This window comes from Austrofundulus limnaeus, unplaced genomic scaffold (assembly GCF_001266775.1).
Source record: "Austrofundulus limnaeus strain Quisiro unplaced genomic scaffold, Austrofundulus_limnaeus-1.0 Scaffold34, whole genome shotgun sequence".
Lineage (NCBI taxonomy): Eukaryota > Metazoa > Chordata > Actinopteri > Cyprinodontiformes > Rivulidae > Austrofundulus > Austrofundulus limnaeus.
Window position 1 is genome coordinate 2,805,859 of NW_013952436.1, and position 15,174 is coordinate 2,821,032.

Consider the following 15,174-nt stretch of genomic DNA (forward strand, 5'->3'; position numbering starts at 1 on the left):
GCTTTAATGAAAACAGTGTTATCCCCCAAAGAAAACAGATGGGCAACTGTGCAGGTGTGTGTGTATGTTTGTCTGTGCATGCCTGCATGCGGAACGTCTGACTGGCGTTGCTCTCTGCAGGCACATATGTGCAGATGTGTCAGATTTAGGTGACTATCTTCCCCTTTTGTCCTCGGCTATTTGTAGATACTTGTTCCTTTCTTTTTTTGCAGTTTGTGTCTATGTATACACACACACTTTTAAAAGATTTGGTGGTTTGAAGCACTCAGCGTATAAATAAATGAAGAGCTTTGGCTGTTGAAACAGACGTCTCAGTCAGGAGYGAGGACCCCTTCAGCTTCTCTAAGCCCATCCAGTTGTCCCTCTTAGCCTTTCTATCCCAGCAGGGACCAAAAACACCAGGAAGCCAGGTGAATCTTGACTCGAACATACCAAGAACTCTTACAGAAAGTGTGGGTTAGAGAGGAAGATGGAAAGCTGGAGGAAAAAAAGGGCAGAGCATTTTTGTGGAGACAGGAACAGCCCTCCTGAGAGATGAATCCATTAAGAGTGTTTCGCCTTTTAATTAGCAGCATAATTGCCATGTAGCAGATTTTTATTTTTTCTTTATTATTTATTTTTCATGCTAGCAAGTTTATATTTAGGGCCATACCTCAAACAAAGCAGGAGATGCCACGGGCCCACTCGCAGCAAATCACGGCACATTTGGAGGGTCTACACAGTCTAGCAGCAGCGGTTAAGTGAATCACTACCGGGATACACACATACTGACAGAGTCAGAGGAGCAAAGGCAATGTTGAGATTGCTCATTAACCTGGGCATATTAATCACGTGTGCTCTGTTCTTCTGGCCTGCAGGGCCTGTGAGGGGTWGTTACTCGTATAAAACACATTGGCAGATGGTTCTAGACTGATRGCACAGCTTCTCACACCACCACCTTGTTTATAAGATACTGTCTTATAATGCTGTGGTTTGAGAACGTTGTGTTCACTGTAAACACATAGGTGGACACAGTCTAGTTTTGGGGTTACGCTAAAACGGTTAAATATGTGTAATAGAGCTTCATAAAAATTTAACAGAAATGAATCTAGTTCTGAGATGAGTTGCGGGATTTAGGTCACTGCTGTACGAAGGTCTGCACTGCAGCTGATTAACAATTTATGACCTTGCTCTGCAGGGAGCCTTATGAGAGGTTTATCTGAGTGGCCTGCTGAACAAATAATGCTATGTAATTGAGATTTATAATGCTAAAGTGTTAGCTGCTACATAGCTCATAAATTCTACCAGTTTGTGCTCACCCCCCAAATAAATAATAAAATAAAAAAACACTGGCATAAACGCAAGTGAAAAGAGAGTGAGCATGGTTTTACTGTGGGTTGTTTTGTTTTATTCTTATGTATACACTCTGAGTGTACCGAGGGTGAACTTTTCTTCCAATTTGCATTCAATTAAGAGAGATTCATGGTGATCTATAGTCTCTGGTGCTGGTCACAGTCTAATCCCAGGTCTGGCTACAGACACTCTGAAACTGACAGCTTGTAAATTACCTACTGGAGCAGCGGAGGAGGAAAATCGCCCAGAGAGTTCACAAATTCTCAGCTCAGCAGTTCAAGGGTCAGCCATCGGCTCGCTGCAGTTCATTCTAGACAATCGTTGTGAAAAACATCCATTATTAATTTACTCTGGTCAGATTGCCGTTTTGCAACACATTGTTATTCTAACAGACCACATRCTAACACAGTCTTCAGTGTGGATAAACAGATTTCTATGTAAATAAGATGTAAAAGGGATGACATTGAGAAAGTTTACACAACAATGTTTTGTTGAATTGCAGTGAAGATTTTAATGCAGAAAGTTGCTTTTAAAAGTTTCTGGCCAAATATTTAGCTTGGCTCTTCATTGAGCAGTTTTCTGGTTCTTCAGATTATTCTGACTGCAGGCAACTTCTCCCCTTCATAAAAATCCTAACTAACCCTCTAATGGTTTTTCTGTATCTGTAACATTTTTCTTTAAACATTTTTTCATTTCAGTCTCATACAAAGTCTCAAACATCAACTTTTGTCACAGCATTTTTAAACATTTATTTTGTTGTGTACTTTCTATTTTTCAAAGCATATTGCTTGGACCTTTTAAAAATTTTGACATTTTTTTGACCTACACATGTATTTTATACAACTTTCTTTTTTTATTTGGTTCTGCTCCAAAGTTCAGACAAAGCTACTTGATAACTAGCATTACTTTTCACTGTGTGCTGAGTTAACAAAGGACCATTCAAATCCACGTATTTCATTTAGAACTGCACATTTTAGGATGTTTCCATATTGCTTCCTCTACATGATCCAAATAAATATTTTCCAGTAATTATAATAATTTAGTCTAATTATTAAAAATATGTTTAACAAAGCCAAAATGTTCAGCTGCAAAATGAATGGTTTGTCACATTGGGTKTTTTTTCCCTCACAAAAAAGTGAATAGCTGAAATACCATTTACCAAGAGTGGTGATTAAACATTTGTTGCCAGGATTTTATTAGGATTCTGGCAGACTTGGACATAAACTGCAACTTGACTGGTTGGCAGATGCATAAAACTGAAATTCTAATTTGCTTTTAGATAATCAGGAATAGTGCATCAGGATTAAAAAAAAAGTTTTCTGCAAAGGTAGTACTTAAATCTTTTACCTAAAAACAAACAGYAAATTAATGAGGACTGCTTAACCAAATTTATGTTTCTGTCTTGGCAATAAATTATCATTGGAAAGTGTGACAGTCTGACACTAATGGTTTTTGTTGTTGGTGGTCTTTTTTTCTTCTTCTTGATTTTAAGTAATTATTTCACCAACAAACATTAAAGTCAGGCTACTTCAGATTAAATGAAGTTATTCGTTAGACTGAGGTGTAGCTTTAGCTTTTTTATCTAAACCCATTAAAAGTCAAGATGTGCTTTAAAGATGGGCAGAGGTGTAATCATGGGTTGTGATTAATTTTAGTCTTTAGCTGATAATGATTAATGACAATTCATAGATTACACTTGCATGTTTTTCCACTCTAAATCAGTTACCCAGTGTTCTGAAACTTAACTTACAAATCATCAGTCATTAAAATTAAATTCAAAATTAGCCTAAGCTCTGTGCCACAATGACTTAAGTCACTTTTCACCAAGTGCCAAATATTAATCATTGACGGTTATTCTGACTGTTCATTACACACAATACAATATTTCTCAACCCCAGCTTGTACMTGGAAATATAGAGCATTAGTGTTAGCTTAGCATTAGCTCTGTATTAGCTTTAGCGCTGCACCACAATGACTTCTACAAGTCACTAATCACAGTAACTGCAAAGTTCCAGATAATGTGAGACAGTTTTTTGATGAATTATTGTACATGATTTGATTTTTCCCAACCCTAGTGTTGTGTTGGTGAGTTGTATGAAGATGTGCCGAGAAATAAATTTGGACAACTGMGGATAAAATTTAGGTGGTTGAGGTTTTACTCAGGTTTTACAGACTAAAACAACATGACAATAATAATTAAGGGGRAAAGCATTTATCTACTTAGAAGTGATAGCCGGGGTGTAAATTTTCACAGAACACTGCTTGGGTTCACTGCCCACGGCACTCCCCTACAGGTTGCCGGCAGTGACACATTAGAATGTGGCCTTGTCAGTAAATATTGAAAATTGGCATTTCCTCTGGGTGATGCGTCCAGAAAGGTCAGTGCTGGCTGGCGGCTGCTCAGGGACTCTGCGTGTCTCCGCTCCGTTGTAATAGAATTCAGTGGAACTGCCTGGCATTTCCAGTGATGAGACCTGACCGTCCTGTTCATCATTTATTTCCTGGATTGTTACTTTATGCAGAGCAGAAACAGGAAGCTTTCCCAGCAACTTTTAGATTTTATGTTTTTGTTTGCATTGTGTTCCGAGTCACCTCTGCAAACGACACGGCGCTGGGAAATGCGAAACCAGAGCTGTAGAGTCACAAAGTGAAGACCCTTGTGGGTATTAATTCATGGTGGGCATCGTTGTAAAAATATATTTTAGCAAATCTACTGGACTGCTTAAGTTATGACCTGACTTTTTTCTTTGTCACTTTTATTTTTAAAACACATGCAGCATGTAGGTAAGAGCTATACAAAACCATTGACATTTCTGTCTGCACCGCTTTCTCCTGTTTTTAAAAGCTGGTGACTCACCTTCTCTGTTGGTTTGCCTTGGAAAAGAAGTGCTGAAGACTCCACCTCCTCCTGTTCTCTCTCTGTGTGACTGGCCACACAAACACTCAAGCCTGAAGGACGTGTTTCACTTTCCCTCAGACAGGATGAAAAATACATTGTTGTCTAATGTTAATGTTAGTTTATTTTTGCACCCAAACACAGTTTGGAGCATAAATAGGCTACATTTCAGGATATACAGCAAATTTACCCAACCTRTATGGTTTTTTTGTCATTTGCCCCTCAGTTATTCATAGTTGAAGATTGTTTTTAAATTGCTAAATGAGTTTGGATACCAGACTGAAGGTAGTTGATGAGAAACTTGAAACGGTCATTCTACTTTGTCCACCACCTTGTTTGTTTGTTAATCACATGCATCTTTGCTTCACCAAAACAACTCAAGGTGTTTTTCTCTCCCCTCTATGTGGGACTTAAGTATTCACATGTCACTGTCGGAGCAGCCTTGCAGAGTTTCCTGAGCGCTGAGGGAAGCCAGCAGCTGAGCCGACTATGAGCACAAGTGATGCTTTCACGGCGCCCTGCTCTCAGCCGTCTGAATACTTCCCCAAGCCTTCATTAGCATGGCTGCTGCATTCAGCCTCATCCCAGGTCTTTGCATTTGCATGTGTGCCTGCGCACAGGCACGCCGTCGTGTGCTCGCTGTCTCAGTCTGACTTAACTGCCCCTCCCAACTTCAGCTGAATCCTCTTGTTCTCTTTTTCCCAGTTGGATTTCTCCCTTCACTCCTCCACACCGTTTTCCCCTCTGGCTGACTCTTCATCCTCGGCTTTTTTCTCCTGRTTTTGCTCTTGTTCGTTCGTTGTTCTTTTTAACCTTGCTGCCTCTTCCATTTCCACCAGTTGAGCAGCCATGTTTAGTTGTTGATTACCCTAACACCCACCTTCAGCTTACTTTCCCCTCACCTTCTCTCACATACTTCTCTTTAATAAAATGTTGACTCTTGCATCTCTTTCCTCCCCTTCTAGCCTGCTTTTTTTTATTCCAGAATTGGATTTTTGTGATTTAAGGAAACTAAAATTGTCAAGTGATGTTTGTACAAAGATCAAAAACTGACATTACAGAGTTGAGTTATCTTTGCATGTCTTTTCTCTCTGTAAGCTGTGCATAAAAAAGCACAGTTGTGCTGGTTTGTAAATGCATGCATGACTGTATATCTGGGAGAGAGTGCACTATATTCAGTGGAGCACTCTGTTCTCCCACCAGGGATACTGATGTGCTCAGCAGGATTAGATGCATCATAAGTCGTAGTCCGTTTGAAGTGTCCAAAAATCATGATCCCTCTGATGTTTCCTTTTCTTCCCTCTGCATAGAATAAGATGTTACCTGTTGTTAGGTTACTGCACTCCAGCAGTTGGAAAGACACTATTGTCGAGTGAAAAAACTACAATCTTGACTCCAAATCCTTTTTATACATAGTAAAAAAAAAAGGCTTTTTTTCATTTTTTTTATTGATATGAAGACATAAGTGTAGCACTTGGTTGTGCTGCTTTCCTGAAAATAATCCATTCACCTTTTTTTCAGTTTCCTAAAAAAAACGAGCTCTTTGAGTGTTGTCTATCGGCTTTTTTTTATTCACGCCATCGATTTGTCCGTATATGGTGCGTTTAGTAGGTGATGTGTGAAGCTGGCAACCTCTGCTCTGCAACAAAGTCATTCTGTTAATCATTGCTGATAAACTATTTGTGACTCAGGTCATTCTGATCTGATTCAAAGCGTCTGGGCCCCCATCAAAGTGTTTACATCCTTCACTTGATGAGCAGCTAAGAAGAGTACTGTGGCCTAATTACTGTGCTGGCAGGGGGCTTGTTTAGTTAACCAGGAAAGGGATTGGAAACGGTGGAGACCAAGTCTAATTACGATGAGATAAAATGAGTCAAAGACATTGCCAATGCTAAATGAGATGCATTTGTGGAGCTCTTCACATGCTGCCACTTTAAAGTGGATTTTATGATAATTTCTTTTTGAAGTTGATGGAGGTTTTTTGGCTCCAATTTAGTGACTTATGTACCTATACGCCTGTTGACAATAATGTCCTCTTTGAAGAAGAAATGACTTTTAGTTGAACCCATCGAGCCAATATTCTTCTGCCAGACATTTTTAAGATCAGATTTCAATTTATTCATAAGTTGTTGTTTTTTCCACACGAGATTACTCTAGAACATCACAAAGGAGACTCATAATTCTGCTGTTGCTCGCCAGCTAAATGGAAATGGCACAGCATTGTCTCAGTGTGGACTTGTAAATAGCATAYCGCCGTTGTTCGAGCAGAGACGTGGGCATCATCGTCTGTGTTGGCGCTCTCTCACTCACAGATGTCAGCTGAGCTCGGTGACTTTCTCCTCTGCCAGTTCAGAGGGGCTAACACTTCCCTTCGTTCTCTTCATTTCACAAAGAGGCTCAACATTTCCACAACACACTGTTCGAATCAATCAATCAAAAAAAGCTGGTTTGCTTCTCAAACGACGTCAGTTCAGTCATACTTTTACATCACGTTGTTCAAACTGTTTGGATGGAGATTTGAAACTTTGCCTCTAATTTTTTTAAAATACGGATCAATGTGATTTAAAGTTGTTTTCAGGGTTCTAACTTCCAACACAGTCTAAAAGTGTGGAGGTTTTTCTATTTTTTGAGTATTTTCTAGTATAACAAAAGAAAAAGATCAAGATATAGAAAAACACTGTTTCCAGCTGCTGTTTGCACTTTCTAAAAACTAAAAAGGTTATTCCACATTGATTTTGTAAAAACACAAATAAACACGGTCACTTTGATGTCCACTTTTTGATTGAGCATCGCTGAGGTTTCCATCTTCTGTGAAGTAAGCAGCACAGATCATTCTTTGTTGTGAGGTAGCAGTTTGTCGACAATGAAAATGCAACAACTAATTATTTTTGAAAGCAGTTTAAAAAAATTGGTAAATTGGAGGTTTTGATCAAAAGTATGCCAGCAGCAAAAAGGTGGCTTAAAGTAAAGAAAAAGGAAAAAAGTATATTCTAAATATACATAAATGATAATAAATTTCAATCAATAATAATTTTACATCTCTCTGTTCATGGTGGATTAAGTGTTTGGCTTTTTTTTTCCCCATTCAACAACCTAATATGTTTCTCTTTTGTTATATTTGGTAAATATGTCAAAGTTTAATGTGTGAGAAATTCACACTTTTCTGTTTATTCAGTCACTATTTWATACAGATGGCAAAATAAATGAAAATTATGTGCTTATTTTTTGTAATTCAGCATATTAAAAACATTATACCTTCATGTTGTTCAGTGACCCTCTTAATACAGGAGAAAACGTAGGTTTATAAGTAAATAACCACTTATCAATTAATTCTAATTATCGATCAATAAGATCAAACAACTTTAGATGAATTCATGAATCAGTAATTACCATCTCTACACGTTCTGTTACTCCAAGCATCAGAGTGTTAGCAGAACGTGTATTGTGTTACGTGACCACACTTTAACCTCGTGAGGATGAGACAGCAGGTTGTAGGCGTCTGTTTGTCCTTTTTGGCTCAGTCCAGAATGTGGGCGTCTACTTCACCTGCCACACTGCTACTATCTTATCAAGTGACGTGTGAGAACATTGTAGAAGTACAAAAATATTCTCAGTAATGACTGAATGTGACAAAAGCAACACGAATGAAACCACTGCACTACTTGAATTATGAATCATTTTCCCTGAGAGCATTGCGTACAAATACATTTTTTATTTTTCAGTTTTTAATCTATTTTTCTGTTTGTCCTGTAGTGTCCGGACTCTTCCTGTAAGCAGGACCTGCTGGCCTACCTGCAGCGTATCGCTCTGTATTGTCACCAGCTCAACATCTGCAGCAAAGTCAAAGCTGAGGTTCAGAACCTGGGAGGAGAGCTGGTCGTCTCTGGGGTAAGTCCAAACACTTTTTTACCAGCTGCACTTCTTACTTAGTCTGTTTTTCATTTAAGATCTTATGAGTATGTTTTTATTTTTAAAGATTTTAGAAGGACTGAATGAGTTTAAATGAGGCTGATGAACTGTGTGGTGCAGTTTCTAATGCAGCTGAGTACAAATAAGGAGAGCAGAAAGGCTGATGCAAACATTACAGGTTTCCAACAGAGATGGAACATCCAGTCTCTCTTAGAGAGTACACATAAAAACAGGTGATTTAGACACAACATTGTTCAAATTTTAAACAGAACACCATCAAATTCTGGCTCAAAATGAATAAATCCACAAAATGTTTTTGCAGCTTTTTCAAAGTTTTATGATTTATTCTTACCAAAATAAATCAAAACTACCAAACTTTATATTAGCTGTCAAAGGACTGAGTTTTAAACTAAAGACAACTAAATGAACATTTTATGTTTCCCAACCTTTAACTTTGGAACACAACCCTTTTTAAGAAATAATTAACTACTTACCTTCCAGTTTAAAATAATTGACTTATGTTACCTGAGTGTGCAGGAAATAATGATTTCAAGCTGAACGGAGAGTCTGCTTCCGACACTTCCCCTCAAGTGTCACCAGTGCCTCTGAAGCCATTAAAACCAGCTGATTAAATTAGTTTGACCTTTTTTAGTTATTCCAAAATTCATCACAGACGTTTGTATGCCAGACAAGGAAATGGTTGTTAATTTTCTGGTACACATGGTTGGGTTCTGGTTTGCCTCTGAAAGCCCAGAAGCCTAAAAACCTGTAGACATTCACCGGATGATTTTTGTTTACTTTGCACCTGATTTCCCCCAGCACAGGCTAATTAAAAACAGCAGGGCTTGTTGTTGTGATTTTTCTTTAATAAATATTTTTTCCTCCCCTCTTTAGTTGGACAGCGCCATGTCCCTGATTCAGGCTGCGAAGAATCTGATGAACGCCGTGGTGTCCACGGTGAAGGCCTCCTACGTTGCCTCAACCAAATACCAGAGATCAAAAGGCATGGAGGCCCTCAACATGCCGGCCATCTCCTGGAAGATGAAAGCTCCCGAGAAGAAGCCTCTGGTGAAGAGAGAGAAGCAGGATGACGGGCAGACCAACAGAGTCAAGAGATCCTCTCACAAGAARCACGTGAACCCCGTGCAGGCTCTGAGTGAATTCAAAGCCATGGACAGCATCTAGACGGACCCCCTGAGAGAACACGACTTCATAACCAATGAGTTCAGATTATTATTCAGTGAGAGAGAGGAGCTGTTATCTGTCTGTACCTCTGTTTGACCAGTTATATTCCTCCACTGCCTCATTCCTATCATTCAGATTAGCTTCAGTCTGTAGCATTAACTGTTGTGTAGACAAAGCAGCAACTATGAGGCTTTTTTCCTTTAATATATATCAGAGACTAATGGATTTAAGAGATGTTGGAAATAATGTTGTTTGATCATTTTTCTAACCAGTTTTAATGTAAGGCTAACGGGATCTATGGATTTATCTTCATTTTGTTTTTGACAAACATTATCTATACTGCGAATATCAACTATGCAACATTTCATTGGCCTTATGTTAATAACTAACTGGATCAGTCAATGGTACTGAAACAATACAAACCAGTTGGATTCTATTAGAAACACCTTCAAATTGATCATGTTTTTAATATTTACCAAATGTTTTCTGTTTTTTTAAGTAATTTCAAGTGATGTTTACTTGAAAGCTTTTTCTCTTTTGTTTTCCCCCACAACAGTAGCTTTAACACACACACACACACACACACACACACACACACACACNCACACACACACACACACACACACGTGTCACAGTTAAATTACAGTTAAAGTTTTCTGTCGGGAGACCACACAAGTGGTGTGTGCGTGCACTGTCCAAAGCTGACCGGCTTCATAATGAGACCAAACACCTCCACATTCAGTGTAAGGGATCTATGTTGTTGTTTTATTTTTTTCCAGTTTGTCATTTCAGGTTTGTTGCCTTTTAACTTGATGGTCTGTTTTTTGCTCCTTAGCTTCAACACTAATCAGGACTTTATATCAACTAGTGTCTTTGTAAAAAGACCGAGAAACAAATTACCTTTTGTTATGTATGTTTCTGTTCAAGTAAAACCTGTGGGATGACTGTTCTTTGCAACGTGTCACGCATGTAGCTTTAGAGTAGTGCATTACACTACAAAAAAAAAAAAAGGAAGACTTTGAAATCCTGCTGCTTTGGTCTTGGAGATAAAACTTTGTTTTGCTCAAAACATCTATAACTCTAGCAGGGGTGTGCACAGGCTTTTTTTTTTTTTTTTTTTGGACAGGATGTTTTTTTTTTTTTTTACTAGCACCAGAAAAGAGTATAATTCAATAAGTTGTTTGACCCCTCACATCATTTTGCTGTAATGTTTGGAGTTAATTCTCAAGTGATTTCAAATTTCTTTGCTGTGCATTTTCTTATTATTGAGAGCTGACTTAGTGCATTCATTTCTTATATTATTGTGCCTGATTTATATCTTTAAATAAAATAAACTCAGTCTATGATGTATTTTACCTTTTATTCCATTGCACTTCGTCTGACCCCTCTCCCCGAGACCTGTTTGCCATAGAACAGTGGTTCCCAAACTTTTTAGACTTGTGTACCCCTGAGCCGTTTTGTCATACCATTAGTATCCCTTCAGTCAAACGTAATGTTTCTCCAAAACTATAATGTACTAATTATTAAATTAAAATTATTTATTTAACCCCCCAGAATGTTTCATTCTCAGGCATTTTATTTTATTTTTTTCAACTCAAACGAAAAGATAAAAAGTGATGAAGCATTTAAAGTGAATAAGTAATTAAATAAATAAACCAGGTAATGGCAGGTGCAGAAAACGGCAGCATTCAAAATACATTGTATTGTCAAAAATATGTCAAACTCACCCAAATGAGTAAATTCTGAGAGATTCCACGTTTTATACTAGATTCCATTTTGTGTTAATTTCATGTTTCCACAATGCAGAAATCTTAGGGCCCTATATATATATATATATATCAGTCCTATTTTTATCTACTTTACACACCTGGGAAAGTTTTCCACGTACCCCCTGTAATATGMTYRTGTACCCCAAGGGGTACATGTACACCTGGTTGGAAATCATTGCCATAGAAGACTCTACCGGGGGGGGGGGGCTAATGCCCCCGGGATAACGGGTGTACTCAAACCCTTCCACCACGTTAAGGTGACGGTTCAGCAGAGAGGTGGAGTTTAATGAGTGTCTCTTTCACGAGTGATGATAGGATGGAGCGGGAGATGGATCGACTGATCGGGGCCTCATCCTCAGTAATGAGGACGTTGCTTCGGTCGGTTGTGCTGAAAAAGCATCTGTCGAAAGGCAAAGCTCTCGATTAACTGGTCTGTCAGCGTTCCAACCCTCACCTACGGTCATGAGGTGAAAGAACAAGATCCTGGATACAAGCGGTTGAAATGAGCTCCCTTCGTAGGGTGAGGAGCTCAGTCAGCCAGGGGGAGCTCAGAGGAGAGCCGCTGCTCCKCTGCATGGAAAGGACTACTTTGAGGTGGCTTGGGCATCAGATTAGAATGCCACCTGAACACCTCCCGTTAGAGGTGTTCTGAGCACGTCCAACTGGTTGGAGGCCTCGGAAAAGTAGAATTAGCTGGAGGAGTTGTATCCCTGACTACTTGGGGTCCCCCAGGACGAGCTGGAGAAAGAGATGCCTGGGTTTCTCTTCACTACGGGTGGGTATGTGGTAGAAAATTGAGATGGAGATCCCATGTGCTGTTTCAAAATCAAACTCATTTTACTGTAGCAACATATTCAGAAAATAAAAGCAAGTAAAAGTTGTACTCCACTTCCAAATACGCTGCATCCCATAATAACACATTAGAAATTCCCAACTCCACGCAGCCTCTGTTACTGACTCAAGGGCAGCATACAATATTCTGTTTTAACATGGAATGGGCTTTTTACTCGGGCATTGTGATTTATTTCCTCTTAAATAAAATGTGCAGCTTTTAACACTAAACGGAGCGTTTAAAGTCTTACGGTGAGGCTTCTTAAACTGCAGCTCATGAGGAAGTCTCTGCGAGACTCGAGACAGCAGCACCATGAGATCTGGAACAAAGCATCTCTTCTCTGAAGTGCAGCAGTAATCAACACATTAGTGAGATGGAGAGGATGCTGTGGAGACAAATTTACCTTTTCATAATTTGATGCTCGCAGGTCTCTCTCACAAAGGTGTTTTTTTGCAGCTCTGATTGATATTTACTGAGCTGGTAAAAAGAGCCCCGTAACTTTTTCTCATCTACATCCTTCAAAAAATGTCTATAAAAATTTCTCAGCCGACAAAAGGGACCCACTAAAATCCCTTCAAATGAGTTATACATCGTGAAACTATCAAAGAACACCAGCTGTATGGATGTGAGTTTATTATCACTGGCTGGCACTGACATCYACAACCAACCTACATGAAGTCAAGATGGCCGCCAAAGCTAATCAGCCTTAAGGTAAACAAMTTGTTTTAACTCAGTCAGTTTTGAAGATATGGAGCTAAAAGTTGGTTTGGTAGTAACAGAGTTGTCCACAACACATACTGCAAGATATCACATGGATAGACAACTTAAATGATGGAAGGGGACATGTTTTGTCAACACTACCAGAGGKCCACATAGCACTGCACACTTAAACTAATCTAATGCAACCGCCATTTTTGAAAAGTGCTTATACATATCTATGTTTATTAAACCAACATGCAGTAACRTARCATGTTTCATGCTCAAATGCATGTCTAACATTTGTATTCTTCRATAMGTGTGAATCCAAAATGTTTGAATCAAACAAAAATGTAACACTTGCTAATAATAAGACAACTTCAGTRCAGACTCCTGAGTGGTTCTRGTAAAAAGTCACTATTTATGTAMTTGCAACTTCAGTAAACTTCTCACAGTGAGGACTGTGCAACGTGTTGCAGTGATGACTTACTACAATCCATGGCAAACAGCATCTACAAGCAGGCTAAATGCATAGGTTTGCCTTGAAATTCTGTGAATATATACTGTATGCATATACAGTATATATTCTTTAGTTAAAGCTTTCAAAGCAGCTCTTAGATTCCACCTGATTGGCGGGTCAGAAAGGGGCTGCCACGTTGCTCATCCCTGTTCTAGSAGGTCATATATCATGTCATATATGTCATATATAGTCTAATTTTCAAGATAACGAACTCATCTTAAAACTCTGACACACAAGGCATTTGTAAGCTTTCACAAAACCTGGAATAATTCTGGCGGTATAGAACTTGAACTTCCAGTACCAACACCCTCATGAAGGTCAGGTYGTAAAAGTCTGAAAACCAAATTAAAATCTGAACTATATGCTCTCAGATTGCAGGCGAGATTAATCTTTACTGCTTCATATTGCTGTACAGAGGAAAGGGACACTGTGCTAGAGTTTCACTGGAGCTTTTGACCTCAGCRCAGTGTGAGTTAACATTAATGATGTCAGTTCTGAGACTTGTAGACGCCACCCACCTAAACATGGCTAAAGACTGAATACATACATGGCAGCGACAGAAGCACCCAAGACATTAACCTCTGATCCCATGGAGCCCCATGTAGAGACCCCCCTACTTTTTAATTTAAAATTACCAGACAAGATAAAAAGTCTTGTGACTCGACTGGTCTCACTGTTGAAGTGACAAAAACCTGAACAGGGACAAAGCTAACATAAAACTGGACTGTTCAGCTATTTGGTGGAAGAGATGAGGCTATGATGGCTGTACACAGTATCAAACTACTGTTTATACAGGTAAATTGGAAACATCCCAGTGCAAGTGAACGCAGCATGGTGTTCACTACAAATCCCCTGCACTGTTGCCTCATGGTATTTTATGTACTGTAGTCATGAGGTTCATCAAATTTAATGATTTTGAGTGTTGAGACCATTTTTATGACGTTGGATTTATTTGTGCTGATTATGATGTGAAAAAACAGTCACCTTAAAAGAATTGTCAAACTTATTTTGAGTCAAAATTAATAAAAAAGGGAAAAAAAGTCAGATGTAAAATATTGTTTCAGTTTTTTTGCTTTTTCTGGAAAACTTGAGGGGGGAAAAAATCTTAGGCGATTGTTTTAGAAAGGTGTTGAAACCTGGCAAAAAACAAAAGCAAACAAAAAAAGGCTAAAAGTATAAAGGAAGCTAAAATCTAAAAGTAACAAATGGCTAGATAAAAGCTAAAAGAAAAAATGAGCTAGACATTAAATGGAGCAAAAATACACTGATTTACAGCCAAAACAGGAACAAGAAAAGGTGAAGCAATCAGAAAATATACTTGAAGAGGCATAATTTCCTCTTCAGTAGACATGAATAATTATAATGTCCTGTTCATTTAAAACTAACATTTCAAAATAAAAGAAAGCCAATTTTCATTCAGTGCAGGAAGTCTGCTGGAGTGGATATATATAACTGAAAAAATATCAGACATTTTAAAAAATATATAATTGTGTACCTTTCACACTCTAATAAGTATAAAACAAAACAAAACAAAAAAATAGAAATCAGGCCACACAGCAGGTTTCAAAGAAAATGATTTAAAACAATATAGTTTCTATTAAATGGAAAAGTGTGTTAATGAACATATATTTGCAACTGTAAGCATATTATTTCATTAAACTATTTTATTAAATCTAAATGCACTATGGCGATAATTATCTCTGCACATTGTTTTTAATTACAGTCTTACAACTGTTTTAGAAGCAGGTTTTTACATTTTGTTTTCCATAAAGACCTGACTAATACTGCCTACATTCATTACCACGAATGTGATTATAAAATATAAATCTTCAGTTTAAAGTGAATGCACGCCCTCAGTGGCAGATATTTGAACCTGTGCCAGGTGTAAATCTGCTTTATACAATGTTGAAAATGTCCTGGGTGGGAACAAGGTGTAAAGTTTAAACTTGGTTCATAAATCTTTGGTGGATTTCAGGAAGCCTCGTGGTGATGTCATCTTTGGCGTTATTCCCGTTGGAATTATAACAAAACAAAA

At 38.3% G+C, this 15,174-nt stretch overlaps 1 protein-coding gene across 1 annotated transcript in view; it reads left to right on the forward strand.

Annotated features, from left to right (window-relative positions):
- ctnna1 (catenin (cadherin-associated protein), alpha 1) overlaps positions 1-10,672 on the forward strand; it is an 83,376-nt gene extending 72,704 nt beyond the window's left edge. Inside the window, exons 17-18 of the mRNA XM_014006146.1 lie at positions 7,982-8,116; positions 9,032-10,672. Of these exons, the coding sequence (XP_013861600.1) occupies positions 7,982-8,116; positions 9,032-9,322 (426 nt within the window). The 3' untranslated portion in view covers positions 9,323-10,672. The remainder of the gene's footprint in view (positions 1-7,981; positions 8,117-9,031) is intronic.
- Positions 10,673-15,174: the final 4,502 nt, after the last annotated feature.